Source organism: Lissotriton vulgaris, chromosome 5, assembly GCF_964263255.1.
Source record: "Lissotriton vulgaris chromosome 5, aLisVul1.2, whole genome shotgun sequence".
NCBI lineage: Eukaryota > Metazoa > Chordata > Amphibia > Caudata > Salamandridae > Lissotriton > Lissotriton vulgaris.
Genome location: NC_141693.1, coordinates 1,552,625,886 through 1,552,646,262, shown reverse-complemented (window position 1 = coordinate 1,552,646,262; position 20,377 = coordinate 1,552,625,886). Strand labels below are relative to the sequence as shown.

Sequence of the window (20,377 nt, the reverse complement as noted above, 5' to 3'; positions counted from 1 at the left end):
ACGCTGGTACCTGAGAGTAGGGATGGGCACTGGCGCCGTGTTCTACAGCCATATTTTACAGAACAATGGTCCCTACTTATGAGCAGAATGAATTTCAAGCAGATAATCAAAAACACCCAATAAGTGTAGTGTTTACTGTCCAGCCGGACAGAAAGCTTTTAATTAAGCGTATTAATTCGGAAATACACAAAAAATTTAAGAACACACAGTAACAAGTGGGCACAGCCGTGACCCACAACATATAAGACAGAACAACGAAAGCAATGGCCAAAGGGCAAAGCTACAATGAACTTGTATTCAGTTTTTACAGACATGAATTTTCAGAAAACCAAAACTTTGCATTTTTACAATATTTCTGTGTCATATTGCATAAGAGGTTTATTCTAAAAGTCGACGACGTTTCGATGCCTTATTATATTATGGGCATCATCATCAGGACAAGGGAATAATCATTGTTGCCTTATTAATTGTTATCACTAAGCCTTTCTACATTACTTAACAGGGGATAATAGAACACATTTGGAAAATGAGGAAGGAAAAGAGAAAAAGAAAAACAATTCAGACATTACGTTTAGGCATGTTAAAAAGACTGATCTTCAGCTTGGTGTCTATATACAAATGTGAAACCTCCGTGAAGGTGATCTTGCCAAACGGTGTGTGTTTCAATTGGTGCCTAAGCGATCGATAATGGCATCGTGGTGAACAGCGTGGGCACGGTGACAAAAACAGCTGTGAAAAGTGCTGTGAAGGGGGGGGTTGAATCAAGGCAATGTGGACCGATCGGTGTACAACATCGTCTGGCAAAGTACTCACGAGTGACATGGGAGCTTCACAAATGGAAGGCACGGTTACTATTTTAAACAAAGTGCGTCCATGCAATTCAAATGACGGGCGAACAGATTAAGCGGAGGGAACGGCATTGTAATTCCTGATAAGTGCAGACATGCATAAATTGCGGTGATTTTGAAACCGGTAATTATATAGCGGCGCATTTCGGACAAAAAGTGCAGACATGCACGAGGGATTCAAAGTGAACATAGGGAACATAAAATACATTCCAAATACTAGCGGGCATGCTCAATTACCGGCGGGTTTTAAAAGGGTGGGTATATAATTGGCGCGAAGGTGCAGACATGCACAATAGATTGGCGTACCTATAGGGGGAGGAGTCAGCCTCTCGTACCTGTAAGCTAAATGATATTCAGAGTCCGATAAATTAAGGATGGCAAGTGACTCGTGGTGGTATCTGGGGGAACAAGGAAGGGAGTTAATTTTCAACACGAGTTTGTTCCGAAATGACGAGGAGGTCCGTGAAGGTTAAGTAATTAAATAGTTACCAAGGAGCAGTCTAGTTAAAGAACAGCTCATCTGAAGTTATGGTCTGCCCGGGGCATGATAGCCCGTTCTGTGGAAGAAGAGTAAACAATAGTGAGCGGAACAGAGTTAGAGGGGAGTTGTCTGCGCAAAGCGCTTAAGTTGAGGTAGACTTACTCGGGAAACTGGTGGCTCAGTGGCGGGTGCAGCAGTCCGGTGCTCGTGTGCTCCGGAAAGTGAGCTACCATTAAAATAGTGCAATCAAGGAAGGACTTAAGAGGGTCACATACTTTCCTTACACCGGAGTGGCGGCCATCTTAAGGTGGTGTGAAATAGAATAGTGAATAGGTGCTCTGGTTAAAAAAACGGCGCATAGTGGGTAAAAAGGTGTACAAATGGTTGTACATACATTGTTGGTATAGCAAGTAGTTGTACATTTGTAATTTTAACATCAAGATGACCATTTATGATTTATAACAGTACATGTGTAGTTGTTTACAGTAAAGAAGTCCAGTCCTCAAGGTGGTTTAATCCGTTTCTGATGCTATTAGTTTTTACAATCCAGTTTAGTTCCTCTTTATTAAGCAGTTGTGAAATGTCTCCTCCCCTTGGGGGGGGCTTTGATGGTTGTTACAACTGTCCAACGCAGGTCATTTTTGCTGTGGCCTTTTTCAGAAAAATGTTCCACCAATGGTGCGTTGGCCGTTTTGCATCGGATTCTGCTTCGGTGTTGGCCGATACGTAATTTTACTTTCTGGGTAGTCTGACCTATGTAGATAAGCATACATGGGCATACAATGGCATATACTAAATTGGCAGAGTTACAGTTTGAAAAATACCTATGCTCAAATTTATTATTCTCATATTCAAAGCTTTTTCCCTCAATTGTAGAGTCACAACATATACAGTTTCCACACTTAGTGTGGCCTAAAAGGGGAGGGAGACCCCATGCATCGTTGAGAGTGGTTTTCATGGGTCGCTGTGGTAAGGATGCTCTGACTAGGTGGTCTTTAATGTTTTTTGCCCTCTTAAATGCAAATAAAGGGCGGTCTAGTGTGAGTAGGCCTGCGTTGAGAACTGGCCAATGTTTCAGTATGCTTTTCCTTACAGCATTAGAAGCGGGTGAAAAGGTGGTAACACAGGTCAATCTGTCTTGTTCTTTTTTTCTCTTTTGGTTCAAGTAGGGCCTCTCTGGGGCAGTACCAAGCTCTCTTCATAGAACGGCGTACCAACTTGCGAGGATATCCTCTGTTTCTCAGTTTTATGCTTAGATTTTTGGCTTCAGAGAAATAGTCTTGTTTATAGTAGCAATTGCGTCTAATCTGCAGAAACTGAGAAAAAGGGAGGGAGTCACGCAAGGCCCTCGGGTGGTGGCTACTGCATGCCAATAAAGTATTACGTTCTGTGGGTTTCCGATGTAGAGAGGTGGTCAGACGTCCGTCTGAGTGTCTTATTAGTAAATCCAGAAAGGGGATCGATTCAGTACTACTGGACAGGGTGTATTTGAGACCCCCACTGTTATTGTTCAGCCAATGTTGGAACAGTTGTAGGTTTTCTGAGATTTCTGTCTTTATTGGCATACAGTAAACTGAGAAACAGAGGATATCCTCGCAAGTGGGTCACGGCTGAATTAATACGCTTAATTAAAAGCTTTCTGTCCGGCTGGACAGTAAACACTACACTTATTAGGTGTTTTGATTATCTGCTTGAAATTCATTCTGCTCATAAGTAGGGACCATTGTTCTGTAAAATATGTAAACTACCCAAGGTCCCTGCAAAAATACCTTTAGGGTTCCCTTGTCTGTTTTAACGTGTTCTACAGCCAGGCCTGCCAGGAAGGGAACGTTTTAATGCTGTTTAAGGATTAAAATGGGTATAGCAAGGTTCTTCCCATTTTATACAGAAAAGGAAAACCAAACTATGTGATCGAATGATTGGCCGAATCACGCGGGAAATACAAGGTACTACAATAGGCATTGGCCACGCGCAGTGAAAGTGACACGGCCGTGGCAGCTGCAAAAGTGAAAGTGATCGTGCGCTGTAAGGGTGCCGGCGAGCGATGTGAGGAAAGCCAGATGCCACACAAAAAGTGTCTGGTCAGATATTTGAAGCCCACTAACTAAAAGTCTCACCAGAGCAGCTCATGCGCTGGCTCAGGCGAGACTTAAAAAGTGGGAAAACCCTGGTTTTACTAGAAAAAAGACACCTTTGCTTGATTGCTTGTTTTTGCCTGACTATCCCACAGAATGTAAACCTCATACTTGTAATGTATCTCGATCTGGTCATCTGGAAGACACACTGTTCAAGTGCACTGAAGAACGGAAAAATGACATACCTTTTGTGGTGCTTTGTCTCATCTGAAACAGCATGAAGGATAAAGCATTCGCTTAGTCTTCAACATTTACATTCTAGCATTTACACAAATAGCTTGAAGTCTGGAAAAGTTAAGACTGCACGTAAGTGGCACTGACAGTAGAGACCAGCGGTTCTTAACCTTTTGTCTTCTGTGTACCCTCCCCCCGGATCATTGTGGAATCCAGGGACCCCCACTAAGTCATAAGTGGAAGCCTGGGACCATGGCCTAAACAATTTCTATGATTTGAAACTCAAAACAATACATAGTCAAGCATACATCAAGCAGATACACAAATACAGAAATATTTCATGTAATTCACAAACACATATAAAAAACAACAGTTTAATGTTAATAGGAAGATTGGAACTTTTCTAAATTGGGTTTTAAATTCTAAAAGATGAAACTGTTTGCTAGACTGGCATATCAAGTTCTCTTTTTAGGCCTGCTGCGTGGTCTCTTTGTGTTAAAGCTTCAACTGAGGGCATCCATCAATGTCCATTCTATATTATGTTTCATGTATAACATGATGAACTATCAGGAGGGGGTAGACAATCAAATTGTCTCCTATTGAAACCTCAGACCTTTTGCAAAAAGAGAACGAGGCTTAGAGCTTCCTCTGGCTCGGCACCGAAGATCTGGAACTCTTTCCCACCGGAAGTCCACAGAATCCCCCACACGGCTGCCTTCAAACATGAAGTTAAAATAATCCTAATGAACAAGTTCTTGCCTTAAATGTTCATGGATCATCTGCTTTCTCATTGACACCTGACTATACTCTTTTTGGCCTAACAACTGTAAAGCTCAAGGTTGTCTGTTATACCCTATTAAGTAACGTTTGTTCTCATCCTGGTACATTGATATTGGTTAATTATGTTATTTTCTTTTAGCCCCTTTGCAATTTCCCCTTTACTTTGTTCTTCCCTTCAATTATGTGAAGCGTCTGATACCCTTTGGAGTCATGTTCGTGCTATACAAACTTTATAAATAAATGTACTTGTGCTGCTCACACAAAACAAGTTGGAGATGTCAACTTCAATTTTAATCTTGAATTTCAAAATCCTACACCTTTTCATAACGTTTTGACATTTTACGTTTGCTTTTTAAAATGTACTTGATGAATCTGCAGATATTATTTAGTTTTCGAAACAATCATGGACCCTCTGAGTAGGCTTCGCAGACCCCCAGGGGTCCACAGACCACAGGATAAGAACCACTGATATAGAATGTTAGTTACTGAGACATTAAAATGATGCATAGGACCTCTGCACGTTATGCATGCCCACCCCCATAAAAACACACATCACAAACAATATTCATATTGATGAGAAATACTAAGTGAATTGCTGAACTGCTCAATATGCATCAAACATGCACCTACAGACATTTGTTGACTAAAGGTTGATGAATTTACAGTTTGTGATTGAATGCATTTAATTTGTAAACTATGTAATGAACCGATTAGGAATGAATAATGAATGACAATATTAAAATTTTGCTATAACACAAAGGTCAAGCAGTAATTTGTTTGTTTTTTGAACACGCTTTGTTTTGTTGTATAAATTGCACGTAACATTGGTGTCCAACATTGTGAGCAAAGCTTTTTGTAGCCGAAATCATGGAGAATTAACAATAAATGATTAAGACAGGCTTTCCTGAGTGCTGATTTCTTTTTAAAACGAATGAGAGTTGATACATATGTCAGGTAACACTGGGTAGTTCCCGAGTTTGAGGCACTCTACAACACCACCAACACTTCAATCTGCTCACCCCAAATGTGTGTTTTTTTAGCAGTTTTTAAGCATAGGATTAGCACAGTGCCATCCACTCCGAGCAAGAAAGTGACAAAGTATTTGCCATTTTTATAGCAAAGTCTTTAAGCATAGGATTAACAGGTGCTAATCCCACACACCCATACCTTCTCACATCTCTCACTGTCTTTACTGCAGCATTCAAGGAGTACACCAGTGAGCGGGTGGAGGAGGACACTCCCCCTCAGGGCTGGCGGGAAGGAGAGCCTCTCATTGGCTGGAAGAAGGGGATCCAGGGTCACTGCAACTCCTGCTATCTGGATGCCACACTATTCAGGTGAGTACAAGGGGGTTCTGCTTCTCTTGCTTGGTCTATTTTTTGCTTTATCTCTCACTCACTCAATGTCTATATTTGTTTCTCTATGACCTTTTGTTCAGTCTACCCTGCTTTCTGTCTTTCTTAACCTATTTATTTTGACATATCTCTTGTTGTCTTTTATGTCTGCTTCTACCTCTTACGTTTTCTCTGTCATTCTCCCTCTTCTTCTCGCAACCTTATAGCTGTCTCCCCCTACCTTGATCGCCATTTCCATCTATTTTTCTATTAATTTCTCCTATAAATTTCCTCTCTTCTTGCTTTGAATGTAGCTCCAATATGTTTATTCATTTCTCTGTTCTGGCCCCCCTCCCCCCTCAAACGTCTCCCTCACTGGTTCCCATCTCTTTGCTTTTCCCCTGTGTCTTTCTCCTTATATTTTCTCAGTTTCTTGCCTCTTACCCTAGTACAGGCTACCTTCTCTCGTTTTTTACAGCAGTTTTTATGTTCTATTTTGTGTTTCCTTCTATTGATATTCTTTTTCGTCAAAACTCCATGACTCACCTCCGTCTTCTCTCGGCATTGCTGCTTTACCACGTCTTTTATTTCAATTTCTCCTTTGCCTTACCTCGCCCCAGTGCCTCACCTCTTCTTATTTCTTCACCAGCATGTTTGCATTCACCCCAGTCCTGGACACCATGCTGCTCCGGCCCCCAGACAAGAATGACAGTGAAAGCTATAGTGAGACTCGTGACCTTCTGCGCACCGAAATCGTCAACCCACTGCGCAAGTGAGTAATGTTTCCTGACAAACTTTTGTTCCAGAACTCAGACCTTCTTTCTAATGCAGCACTGAGTTTAGGCACTATATTAGAACTTTTGGCACAGAACATTAGATATCCCTACACCCTCTGCTTTTATTTTATCTTTGAATGTTGCTACAGAGTTTAAACCATTCCCTTCAAGCTTGAGAATGTTTGTGAATGCCTGGGAGGATGGGATAATGACATGTTATTATGTTTGTGTCAGGCTACGTATTGAACCAAAGTTCAATGCAAAAATATACTATAGCTGCCATTTATGGAGGCTACAGGGGTAAAATAATATTTCGCAATCCACCGGACAACGGAATAGCTTCCAACACAAAAGATGACTTTATTACGAATAACATCGCATATGCCCTCACCAGTGACATTTCAATGCTCATTACAAAGCTTAACAGACATTGAGTACCAAACACACGCAGTGTTGACATTTGACCATTAATTGTGCTCTCTTACAACCGAAACATAGGGCCTAGCCTAACGCATTGCTCTGTATATGGTACATGCAACATGCCCTTCGGTCACTACAGGTGCCCTCTAATTACAGGTGAATAGTGCTTAAATTGACCAGTGGCAAAGCTCCGTGGAGTGTATCAGATATTTGGGGCATAACCTGTAACAGTGCCTGAAATAACCAAACAAAAGGAGGATTTGCACATGTTGCAGCATCCTATGAGCTGTGTGTGCTGGGTTATTAGTAAAGATGTATGGACCTCCCAGAAAATTGAAATTACACCATACATTGATTAATGACCATTTTGGTTCAATGAGAACAGAAACATTCAGAGAATGGCAAGAGAGGTTATGTTGACTCCTGTATTAAAAGGTCGTGTATATTGTATGTGTGGACTGTCCTCAGGGGTGCAGTGGAAGCGTAGACATGGTCTTGTACACAAATGTTTATGTAGTATAAGGTACAGCTTCAGCACTCAACCGACGCACGCCACAACCACAGCAACGCCGCCCACCACCACCTTCCGAGCCTGGACTCCGATCAGCACCGAAGACACCATCCGCATGATGAACTCCGTCCACTCCGGATCTCCGACCGACCCCTGCCCTCACCACGTCTTCAACAAGGCCGATGCTGTCATCGCACCCCACCTGCGGGACATTATCAACACCTCCTTCGACACCGCCACCTTCCCCGAGATCTGGAAGCACGCCGAACTCAGCGCTCTACTCAAGAAACCTACAGCAGACCCCACCGAACTCAAGAATTACCGCCCCATCTCGCTACTCCCGTTTCCAGCCAAAGTCATCGAGAAGACCGTCAACAAACAGCTGGCCGCCTTCCTCGAGACAAACGGATCCCTCGACCCCTCACAGTCTGGCTTCCGAGCCAACCACAGCACCGAGACCGCCCTCATCGCCGCCACCGACGACATCCGAGCCCTGATGGACAACGGAGAAACAGCGGCCCTCATCCTCCTAGACCTCTCCGCGGCCTTCGACACTGTCTGCCACCGCACCCTAGTGCAGCGCCTCAGCAACGTCGGAATCCAGGAGAAGGCACTGGAATGGATCATCTCCTTCCTCGACGGAAGAACACAGAGAGTCCGCCTACCACCGTACAAGTCAGAGGCCACCGAAGTCATCTGCGGCGTCCCTCAAGGATCCTCGCTGAGCCCTACCCTCTTCAACGTCTACATGAGCCCCCTCGCGGCCATCGCACGCCAACACAACCTCAACATAATCTCCTACGCCGACGACACCCAGCTGATCCTCTCCCTGACCAACGACCCCGCCACCGCCAGAGCCAACCTGCACGAAGGGATGAAGGATGTAGCCGAGTGGATGACGGCCAGCCGCCTGAAACTGAACTCAGACAAGACAAAGGTCCTCATCCTGGGCTCCTCGCCCACCGCCTGGGACGACTCCTGGTGGCCCCCCGCCCTGGGCACCGCACCCAAACCGACGAACCACGCACGCAACCTGGGCTTCATCCTGGACTCCTCCCTCTCCATGACCAGACAAGTCAACGCCGTCTCCTCGTCGTGCTTCAACATCCTGCGCATGCTACGGAAGATCTTCTGGTGGATCCCCACGGAGACCAGGAAGACCGTCACCCAGGCCCTCGTCACCAGCCGACTGGACTACGGCAACGCCCTCTACGCCGGAACCACCGCCAAGCTCCAGAAGAGACTCCAGCGGATCCAGAACGCCTCAGCCAGACTCATCCTCGACATCCCACGAAACAGCCACATCTCCGGACACCTGAGAGACCTGCATTGGCTCCCCGTCAACAAAAGAATCACCTTCCTTCTCCTCACCCACGCACACAAAGCCCTACACGATCAAGGCCCGAGCTACCTCAACAACCGAATCAACTTCTACGCTCCCAAACGCCACCTCCGATCAGCCAGCCACGCCCTCGCCGCCGTCCCACGCATCCGTAGAGCGACAACAGAAGGAAGGTCCTTCTCCTACCTGGCCGCCAAGACCTGGAACTCCCTCCCGGCCGACCTGCGCCTGACCCAAGACCACCTCTCCTTCAGGAAGAAGCTCAAGACCTGGCTGTTCGAGCAGTAACGGCACCCCCCCCCCCCCTAAGCGCCTTGAGACCGTACGGGTAAGTAGTGCGCTCTATAAATGTCATTGATTGATTGATTGATTGATTGGTACAACAATATTTTTTTTTATAATTGAATAATAATTCATTACTTCGCTCTAAATGCTACTAAGGCATTTATGTTTAGTTACTAAGTTGAATGTTATGTTTTGTTTTATTTATTCCAGGCATTGCTTGCATTATCCACTATTATTGTTATGTTGTCTATGGTTTTATTTTCTCCACAATGTTTTAATCTATTGAAAATGTAGGAATAACTCAGCAGGTCCCAGCCAATGCCAAGTGGTGGATTTTGCGGCACTTTTATAGGTTGTCTTAGCCTTCAAAAATCAAAAGTGCGAATCCACCCCCGCTCCTATTATTCCGTCCTTGCTCATAAGAAAGAAAACTCCTATGCCAAAGTCATAAAGAGGGTGGTTCACGGACAGGCTTGTGACCCTACAGGCCTTAACACAAGGAACAACAGTAGCTTTAGCATGGACTGCCTTTTCAGACTGCAAAAGTAATGTTGTAGAACATCATGTAAGCCCGAGCAGCTTTTAGGTCTTAGATCAATACATGGTGAATGCTGTGTGCTGACGCTAGCCCAATCCCATGGCGTGCATGTCACAGATAACAAAGTCCTCATTTTATGCTTATCCCAAGCAAAAAATGTCCTTCAGAAGGGCAGGCACACATTATCTGTGAATACATCTCCGTACTATAACTGCATCGTGTCCCTGCCTCGAAGCAGAAACTATCGGTGCTGGACAGACAAGTGGGATCTTGCTAGCCCCAGTCCACCGGCCAGTGCACGCATGCTGCACCAGTGCCCATTTTTGTCCTGGAACCACCAAGGAATCCCCTGCGGGTGGTCTCTCTAGAAGCATAGGTTTTAGACAACGTGGCTTAAGGGTTCTGAATCTGACAGCCATAATATTAAACCAGATATAATCACCAGAACAGCGCACAGGAGCAGGCATAAAACAGGCCTACAAAAAAGACATTGTGCCACAGCAGGCAGAAAAACTCTTCCATAAAGGGGCAGCAATCTGCATGAGGTATTCACATAATGACAAATAGCAACACGTTTCCTTAAACACCCACAACAACCCTCAATAGAATGCTACTGATAGATTTGTACAGGGCATGCCCTTACAGTTTTGTCCTCAGCACATCCACTTGCACTACAGCACGGGGACATGTACTCATAAGTGACAAGCTAGACATGCCTAGCAAGTCTTCATATTTGTTCACATCTAGAATCGGGTCTGCCAAGGCAGCCGCATAGTTTTGGCCGGTCGTTCATTCTGTAGCAGTGCCGTGGCTGGAATGATGTCCATGTGGACTCCCTAAACTCTTCCATGTGTGCCTTTGGTTTGCTGGGAAGAAGCTGCATGAGGGTGTCATGTGTACAAAAGTATCATGAAGGGAAACCTCCTCCTTACGCTACATTCTCTGTGTTCTCACAGCACACGGCCACACAGGTCCATTACATGCCACCAGTCACATCACATCACATGACACGTCATTCAACAAGCACTTACACGCAAGGAGAGGGGACGTAACCGAGATATATAAAACTGAATGGATTTCAGATGACGGGGTACATTGCCTTGGCCTTTCTTGCGATTACTTCGATATTCAACCATAGTCTAGTTTATTATATCTAGATATTACATTGCCATTAGGAGGTCTACATGAACACTATAAAAGGTGAAATGGATAAAACTCTGACGCTGCTTAAATTTAACATTGGCTAAACATATAAATACTCTGTCATGAGCTGTTTCCACATGGCCAGGTAAGTTGAATCATGTAAGGTATTACTGACAACTTCAGTAACTCTCAGCAAATTAGAAAATTCTATTTATCTTCCTACCAAAATGCTGTGGTTACCCATCATTTCGAAGGGGTTCTCTATTCTTTAAAGTCCAGAGGCTCAAGCTGGGAAGGATCTCTTTCTATTATGACTCATGAGCCCTTGGCCACCAGCCTTATTCAAGTGGGCGATTCTGGGATATAGTCTTTCAGCCCTCCAAGTGTAGGAGTGGCTGCATGTGGGACATCTCAAACCTGAGATTTGTTGGGGGGGAGTTGTCAATAGGAGTAATTCCTGTACAAGATTCTTTCTTTTGGGTTAACCTAGACATTCATGTCCCCTTTGCCTCTGGACTCAAAGAACTCCTTCCCGGTTGCCTCTGTATACATGATCAGACGATTGCAGGGTTTGTTTTACCAATCCTTCTGTATATTTCATTGGGGCAAGATAGTCTTCCAGACAAATTCTTCACATCTTAGTTTAACATCAATCATGAGATGTCATTCCACATCTATTCCAAACCATTTATTTAGCGCAGAATGTGCTCTGCACTCTTTTGGTAGTTTGTCATCTGACCTGGACAAGTGTAGGAGAGGAGTTCATCTGCTCCCTGGAAAGGCACTTGTTTAGCTACGTGAATTTTCCCCAATGCAACTGGACTACAAGGCTTTGATTACATATTGGGTCATTATTTGCATCCATGAATATTATACAGGACTCCCTGAGAGGGAGGCATCCAATTCACATGCCATAAGCAACTAGGTGGCAGCAGCTGTCTCTGAACACCATGAACCCTTGTAGATCATGTGTTAGGCAGGCACATAGAATACTCTGTCGACGTTGTCCCTATGTGGGATAATGGTAAATCTGCACAAGCGGTAAGAACATGTTTTGTTGATAACAGGAAATAACTTATTCCCCTCTCCACCTTTCATCCTCTTCCATCTTCCACTAGTCTAGCAGCATTGGGTTTCGACCTATCGCTAAGTAAAAGTTATTCACTATAGTAACTATCCCGTGCCCAGCTGGTGCGAAGGAAGAGAAACGGACTGTGGTTCTGGATGTTGGCTGGCATGTACAGTGAAGTGTGTGTGCTCGACATATAGGTGTCCCAAAGTACCAGCACTGGAGTTAGTACCTAATGGTCAAAGTCTCTTGAATGACGGAAGGGATCCACTATATTTTGCCAACTTTTATAAGGTGATTTATTGCTGAGAATACAGAATACTTGTGTTTTTCTGAGATGTATAGGGCCCACACGTGAAGATGCACTGCTTTAGAGTGAAGTTGTTTCGGCATGAGAGGAGATTATCCCATCTTGACTTTCTATGGGCAATCTGTTTATCAATAGTTTATAATTGTATCTGAAATCTAGCATTTCCCAGCTTTGAAATATGCTCCTTTTCCAGAGCATCCTATCTAGTCCCAAGATGTGATCTGTCTGGAGTCACTAAATATTTATTTCCCCTAGAGAAGCACTAACTCTCCACACCTATTCAGATTGTCACTGGAAAGTGAATGGATATTTCCTCTCTATACAGCTTTAGCTGCCACTCCTCTGTCAATTATATTGGGCAAAGAATAAAGAGAGCACTTTGCCAAGATGTTATTTGGGTGGTTAACTTTGAGGCCTAGGGATGTGTAATGTTTCTCTTGTCACTTAGAAGTTGTTGGGGGCATCATTTTATTTATCACATTTTTTTGTCTATGTAGATGCCTTTCACAATCATCTGTGATAGTGTGTGTTTGTTTGGACCTACCCAAGGTTAGCTTTGTCATTGAATTCTGCTTGCATTAAATAATTCTGCATGTCTGTTAGGTTGTCTAGTGGCTTTTAGTGCATCACAGGAGTGGTGCATTCAAACTAGATTCTGTGCAAGTAAAAGCTTCATTTTAATGCCAAGCTGTATGTTATGTGTTTGTCCTCACTAAAATATGTCATTTAGCCTGTATGTCTGTTTGGCTCCACAGACATGGGTATGTTTGTGCGACAAAGGTGATGGCACTAAGAAAGATTCTGGAAGCAGCGGGGCAGGTGTCTGGCTTCACAAGCGAGGAAAAAGGTTAGAGTTTTCAGAAATCACCACCTGGCCTGGCATATTCATGGTTTCCAGTTGTCCGGTTTCATTTTCAAATTTTTGTCATTTATTTTACTTCATATTCCTTATCCTTCCAATACATTTTCTTGTTCCTACTTTTCAAAAATGTTTTCTATTTTCCAACACACTCATTGTATTCACTTTTTTAGGGTCTGACTTAACAGTGCCTCTGTTGCCAGACAATTGTGTGAGCATCACTAGAGTGGGGCTTAGGCTCGACCCACATGTGGGGGAGTCAGGAGTACATATTTGGATTGGCCAGAAGTTGCAGAAGGAGAGTCATTAACCAAAATGTATGTTTGAGACATGTTAGCTGTAGATCACATGCTGTGCATAGATTGCCATCTTGTGTTGGGTCCGGATGTTTACAGTTTGTTTTTCTTCAAAGATGTCTTTCCAGTTGCGGAACGGTGACTCCTCCTTTTGGTGATAGTGTGCATGGGCATCCACTCCATTGTTAGATTGTTTTTTTTCTGCCATCAGGTTCGGACGTAAATTGTTGCGCTCCGGTTCAACACCGTTTCTCAGGTTCGCCTCGGTGTGCAATCCACTACCGTCGACGATATTGTTTCTCGAACACATTTCCCATTCTCAGCGTATCATTTCAAGTCGAAAACCTTTGATCGGAAGACTTGTGAAGGGTCGTTGGGCCTACCCGTGTTGGGCTTCATAGCAGTCGATGGAACGGACTCCATTTAAATTAGGTCCTGGGTGTCGTGTTAAGTTTCCGTGCACTGACTTGCATGAAGTGGTAACTTTTGTCTCAGGAACAAGACGAGAAAGACATCGACGCGTGCCGATTGTTTCGAACAAAGAAGAAGCTGCATGACCGTCTGGCTCGACGTCATGAAATGCATCAGCAAAGAGGCCCACCGTGGGTCTTTTGTAAGAAGATTCAAATCAAGAAGAGTCCGATTCGTCGGAAGACGATGCAGAAGTGGAGGAAAAATACATATCCGTGCCTGGAGCCGACTCAGATGTTGAAGACCAAATCACACCAGGTTAACGTATTGTGAGTACAGAGACTTCCTTCCCCTACCACTTACTCCACAAAAAGGCTCCGGTCCCTCCTCGGGCCAAGGTCGGCACCGATAAAGTTTCAAGCACCCCACCTTCGGGTCCGGCGCCGCAACACAAAGAAAAGCCTTTGGGCTCTGGTTCGAGTCGGCCCCATACCGTCACCGAACTGAAAACTTTGGCACCGAAATCAAATCATGCCCACATACATCTTCCATCTCTAGCCAAGATTACATCTTCGGTGCCGAAAACCTCAAAGCCAAAACCTTCCATGCCGAAAACAGCAACTAAAGAATAGACTCTCTCTAAAGAACTTTGGTCCGAAGTTCCATGTTCAGATCCGAAACAAAAAGAACTGGAAATAAATCCAGAAACTGAACATATCAAGGCCTAACGACCTGAAAATAGGAAAATTACCCTTCCGGAGGATTACCACATACCTCTGAAATAGAAAATTGTGATCACTAACCCTTCCCAACCTTACATTCTATCTCCTCCACTCATTGCTTCAAACTTGCTTATTTCACCTACAAACTCACCACCACCACCATCACCTGACCCACAGGATGAGTGGGATGGGGACAATGATCAGGGTAGTCCAGCAAACCCTGACCCATAGGTAAATTTTGATATTGACAACAACACTCATAATGATCTGGATCTATATCCATCTAAATCCTCTCCACCTGATGATAACATAGGATACATCAAGCTTCTTAACAGGGCTGCTCACTATCACAAGTTGGAATTATGTAATGAAAACTTAGAAGAGTATTTTATATTTGAAACCCTTAGTGCCACTCAAAGACCCACTCATACATTACCTATGTTAAAGGGTATGCTTAAACATGCAGAAGAGATTTTTAAAGACCCTGTAAGGGCTAGAATTATCATACCTAGAGTAGATAAAAAGTACAAACCTGCACCTACTGACCCTGTCTACATCACAGGTCAAGTGCCTTTAGGCTCTCTTGTAGCTTCCAATGCACGCAAGAGAGCTAACTCACAAACCACAGGTGAAGCCCATCCTCCTTATAAGGAGTCCAAGTTAATTGATGCTTCAGGAAAACGAGTGGCATCGCAGGCAGCCAATCACTGGCGCATTGCTAATACTCCGGCCGTATTAGCTCGTTGCGGTCGGGCTCACTATGATGAGTTAGAGAAGCTCATGCAATTTTTACTTGATGAGCACAAATCTAAGGCTAATGATCTTATTTAAGAGGGTAAGCTCATCACTAATACTTTTATTAGATGTGCTTTAGACACAGCAGACAAAGCAGCCCGAGCAGTAAACACCAGCGTATTACTACGTAGACATGCTTGGTTGAGAGTTTCAGGTTTCAAATCTGAGGTGCAAGCCTCCATTCTTAACCAACCATTCGATAAGGAACACCTCTTTGGTCCAGCAGTTGACACTTTGCTGGAAAAGATGAAAAAGGACACTGAGGTCGCTAAGTCCATGGGAGCTTTACAATCCCCTTCAGGTAGAGGTTCTTTTGGTCGCTCCTATTTTAAGGCAGGCTCCAAAAGTAGATGAACAGAAAATCCCTCTTCCTCTTACAAGGGCAACAGTGAATCGCCCTCCTCAAGAGGCTATTTTAGAGGTGGACTTAGAGGAAACAACGGAAAGTGTAGAGGCAACTCAACACACACTTCCCCCGCAAATACCAAATAGGGACTTTTTAGCGCCACCCCCAGACCATTCTACTCCTGTTGGGGCATGTTTTACTCAATTTCTCCCTGTCTGGAATACCTTCACATCGGACAAATGGCTATCACAAATTATCCGATCTGGTTATTGCCTGGAGCTTACCAACAACCCTACAAACATTCCACAAAGAACACACAAACTATCTCCAGAACACCTTCACCTGTTAAAACAAGAGGTTCAGTCTCTTCTGGAGAAGGAGCTATAGAGCCAGTCCCATTTAAATATCAAGGGACAGGCGTCTATTCCCTTTACTTCTTAGTTCCCAAGAAGGACAGATCATTCAGGCCTATTTTGGACCTCAGAGACTTAAGCCTCTACATTCATTCTCACCTCTTCAATATAGTCACAAGTACTTCCACTGCTACAACAGGGTGATTTTATGTTCACTCTGGACTTAAAGGATGCATACTTCCTCATCCCCATCCATCCGGCTCATCGCAAATATCTAAGGTTTGTGGTAGAGGGTCATCACTACCAGTACAAGGATCTTCCCTTTGGAGTCACCACTGCTCCCAGAGTTTTTACAAAATGTCTGGCAGTAGTCGCAGCTTATTTCAAGAGACACAATGTACATGGCTTCCCTTATCTGGACAACTGGCTCATCAAAGCCAACTCCCACCAAAGGTGTCTCCAACAAACAGACTACGCTACAACTGTTACACAGTCTGGGCTTCATAGTCAATCTGGCGAAATCACATCTGCAGCTCTCCATGTCTCAGACATACTTGGGGGCCAATGTAGATACTCAAAAAGCTCTAGCATTTCTAAGTGCGACCAGATTACACACTATTCAAAGTCTAGTCTCCCAATTCTAAGCCAACCAATCAATTCCTGCAAGAGTGTTCATGCAAATGCTAGGAATGATGGAGTCATGCATCACAATAGTCCCACATGCAAGACTTCAAGTGTGTCCCCTTCAAGAATGTTTAGCTCGTCAGTAGAATCAGTCACAGGGTCAACTGAAAGATCTTATGTAGGTGGACGGCCGCACCCATCGCTCTCTGCAGTGGTAGAATCCACAGAACTTGTCCAAGGGGCGGCCATTCATCGACACGATTCCACAGACGATCCTCACAACAGACGTATCGCTAACAGGTTGGGAAGCACATCTCCAGACTCTAACCGTTCAAGTACTGTGGGGTCGGGAACAGAAGCAGCTGCATTTCAATCACCTAGAGTTGCTTGCAATTTTCCTAGCACTGAAATCTTTTCAGACCCACCTCAAGGGGAAAGCTGTCTTGATTTGTACAGACACCATGATTGCAATGAACTATGTACAAAAACGGAGGGAGGACACTCTCTCCAACTGTCACGTCTGGCACAGACTATTTGGAAGTGGGCCATTCCTCAAAAGATCCAGGAGAAAGTAATCAAATAGACCTGCTCAGCAGGCAAAAGCAACCGATCCACGAGTGGGAACTTCATCCTCAAATTCTCCTTTAGTTCTTCCAAATATGGGGGTTTCCGGAAATAGATCTATTTGTGACTCACCTCAATGCAAAATGCCCACGCTTCGCTGCCAGGTATCCGTAATCCAAAGGTAATGCCCTATGGATAAACTGGTCAGGGAGGTTTCCTTACACTTTTCCGCCTCTCACACTCCTTCCGTTAGTGGTTCGGGGGCTCAGGCAAGCATCCCTGACTCTGATCCTGGTTGCTCCTACTTGGGCTCTGCAGCCATGGTTAAAAACCCTGCGCTAGAACTGTCGGTAGTACCACATCAAAAGCTACACCTCTTGCCCAGTCTCCTCACTGTTATCTAAACCTCCCACCAGACTGTATGAACATCATTTACCCACTATACCCACCTTGGCCAAGCTACTGGAAAAATGTGTACAACTCCAACTGACAAAACACATTAATCAGTTTGACCTCCTCAACCCTCCTCAATCAGGCTTCCGAGCGAAACACAGCACGGAAACGGCTATGACGCACATAATTGATGACGCTCTCCAAATCCTTGATTGCAACGACTCCTGCCTCCTCATCCTTCTTGACCTCTCCTCAGCTTTTGATACTGTCAAACATGAGAACCTACTGGAGCTACTAAATACCAGAATGGGTCTATCCGGGACTGTTCTTAAATGGTTCACTTCCTTCCTACATAACCGGTCTCAGAAGTTCAAGATCAACAACGTGCTGTCTTCACCTGTGCCTGTATCCTTAGGCGTCCCACAAGGCTCCTCCCTATCCCCCACATTGTTCAACCTTGTCATGGAACCACTCACCACCTTGCTCCAAGCATCTAATGTACACCTCCCACGAAAATTGCCATCACCCAGACCTGGCGCAACCACCTAACGGTGCTCAATGTCCAACCCACCATTGTGGAATCTGCGAAATCCTTAGGCATTACACTTGACGCCAAGCTCAACATGCAGCAGCACATTAGCAAAGCTACTAAAGGAGCTAACTTCCAAATCAACACTTTGAGGAAACTTAAACCCTTCCTCCCAGCTAAGGACTTCCAAACTGCTGTACAGGCCCTAGTCATCCCTCGCATAGACACGGAATTGTAGCCCTTAGCGGACTCCCCATTACAACAACTGCACCCCTAAGAGCCTCCTTGAACGCTGCCGCGAGACTCATCACTGGTTTAAGGAAACATTCGCATTTATCCCCGGATTTAAAATCCCTGAACTGGCTGCCTTTTGAGGCCAGAATACAGCTGAAAATAGCCGTTATGACACACTTGGCCGTTCACCACAAGTCACCCAGCTACCTCACCCAAAAGCTGACTATATCTGGAGGCTCGAGATCCAATAGAAGTACAAAAAATCTACTCCTGAAACCTCGTAGATTCCGGAAGGAAAAAACATGCAAACGCTCCTTCTCAGGAATGGCTCCCAGGATCTGGAATGCACTCCCTCCTGAAACCAGGCTTATCTCCTTCACTGCACTTTTTAAGAAAGAGGTAAAAGTCATCCTTATGGCCAAGCTCACCTGAACTCTTCTGCTGCTGGATCAGAGACTTCTGCACCGTTGCTGCAGTACTGGTTACCTGATTGTCTATTGGTATTATATTTGTACATGACTGATATCCTATTATGCTATTTCACTTACTACCGACTACTATATTGCTCCCAATAGTTGGTTCCTATTACCCTCTTGCTGCCCCTACCCCTTGTTCCTGCAAGCTTTAAGAAAGAGGTAAAGCCATCCGTTGGGCCTAAGTTCACCTGTTCTCTATTGTTGCTGGATCTAAGACTCTGCACCGTTTCTGTACTATTATTTACTTGGTAGTTTACTGGTTTTATATACGTACTTGTTTGCTATACTATTCTACTATGCTACCATATTGTACCCAATAGTGTATTTAATCACCATCCTGTTGCCCCTACACCTGTTTCTGTAAAGCGCTCTGATATCTGCAAAGATCTTGTTCGCGCTATATAAAACTTTGAATAAATAAATAAATAAATAATTTAAGAGGCCAGAAGACCTACCACCAGGGCTTGCTATGCAGCCAAATGGAAAATATTTGAAATATACTGCAATAACAACCACATTAACCAACTTAATGCTTCAGTACAAACCCTAATATGTTATTTATTCCATTTACAACACTCACATTTAGCGTACACATCTATAAGATTACATCTAGCAGCCTTTGCTGCGTATCTGCAGAACAGACAGCCTCTCTCTCTTTTCAGAGTCCCCGTGATTAAAGCATTCATGGAAGAACTAAAGGACTCCCACCAGCGTAGAACCTAAATATTGACCTTACCAGGTTAATGGGTCCACCATTTGAACCTTTGCACAAATGTGAGATGCAATTTCTCAGATGGAAAGTTGCTTTCCTTGTAGCCATTACATCACTGAGGAGAGTTGGTGAGCTACTGGCATTTCCAATAGAAGAACAATTTTTTCGCTTACACAATGACAAAGTGGTTCTTCGTAACAACCCAAAATTTCTACCAAAGGTAGGTTCTGCCTTTTAGTTAAACCAATCTGTAGAGTTGCCCGTATTCTTCCTGCAACCAGATTCATTGGTAGAAAGAGATCTTCACACACTAGACGTTAAAAGAGCATTACTTTACTATCTTGAAAGGACAAAACCATTTCGCAAAGCAACTGTTTGATGCTTTTGCACCACCGCATAAAGGCAATACAATTTCAAAGTCTAGCATTGCAAGATGGATGGTAAAATGTATCCAAATTGGATACGGTAAAGCAAAAAGGATTTTACCTACCCATGTTGCAACTTTGCAGATATCTGCAAAGTTGCAACGTGGTCTACTCCACACACATTTACTAAAAACTACTGTATAGCTGTGTTACCCAGACAACAGGCTAATGTAGGCCAAGCAGTACTCAAAACATTATTTCAGAAAACTGCAAAGCCACAGTTTAGCCACCGCTTTGGGAGCAAAAGCATTATAGTCTATGCACAGCATGTGATCTACAGCTCACATGCCTCAAATGGAACATTTTAGTAGACATCTGTTCTTGGCATGTAGAGCTGTAGAGTCACATGCGCCCACCCGCCTCCCCGGTACCCATACCTGTTGCAGTTACAATCTTTTAATTCAATACTTATTACATACATAGATTTAATTGAATACTTATTACATACATACGCATGGTCATCTCTTTATACACTACTAACTCCATTCTCAC

General features: G+C 44.1%; 1 protein-coding gene across 1 annotated transcript in view; it reads left to right on the top strand.

The window, feature by feature from the left end:
• Positions 1–20,377, top strand: part of LOC147715136 (ubiquitin carboxyl-terminal hydrolase CYLD-like) — a 272,321-nt gene that overhangs the window by 197,106 nt on the left and 54,838 nt on the right. The window contains exons 9-11 of the mRNA XM_086923618.1: positions 5,617–5,755; positions 6,402–6,524; positions 12,902–12,993. Coding sequence (XP_086779744.1) covers positions 5,617–5,755; positions 6,402–6,524; positions 12,902–12,993 — 354 coding nt within the window. The remainder of the gene's footprint in view (positions 1–5,616; positions 5,756–6,401; positions 6,525–12,901; positions 12,994–20,377) is intronic.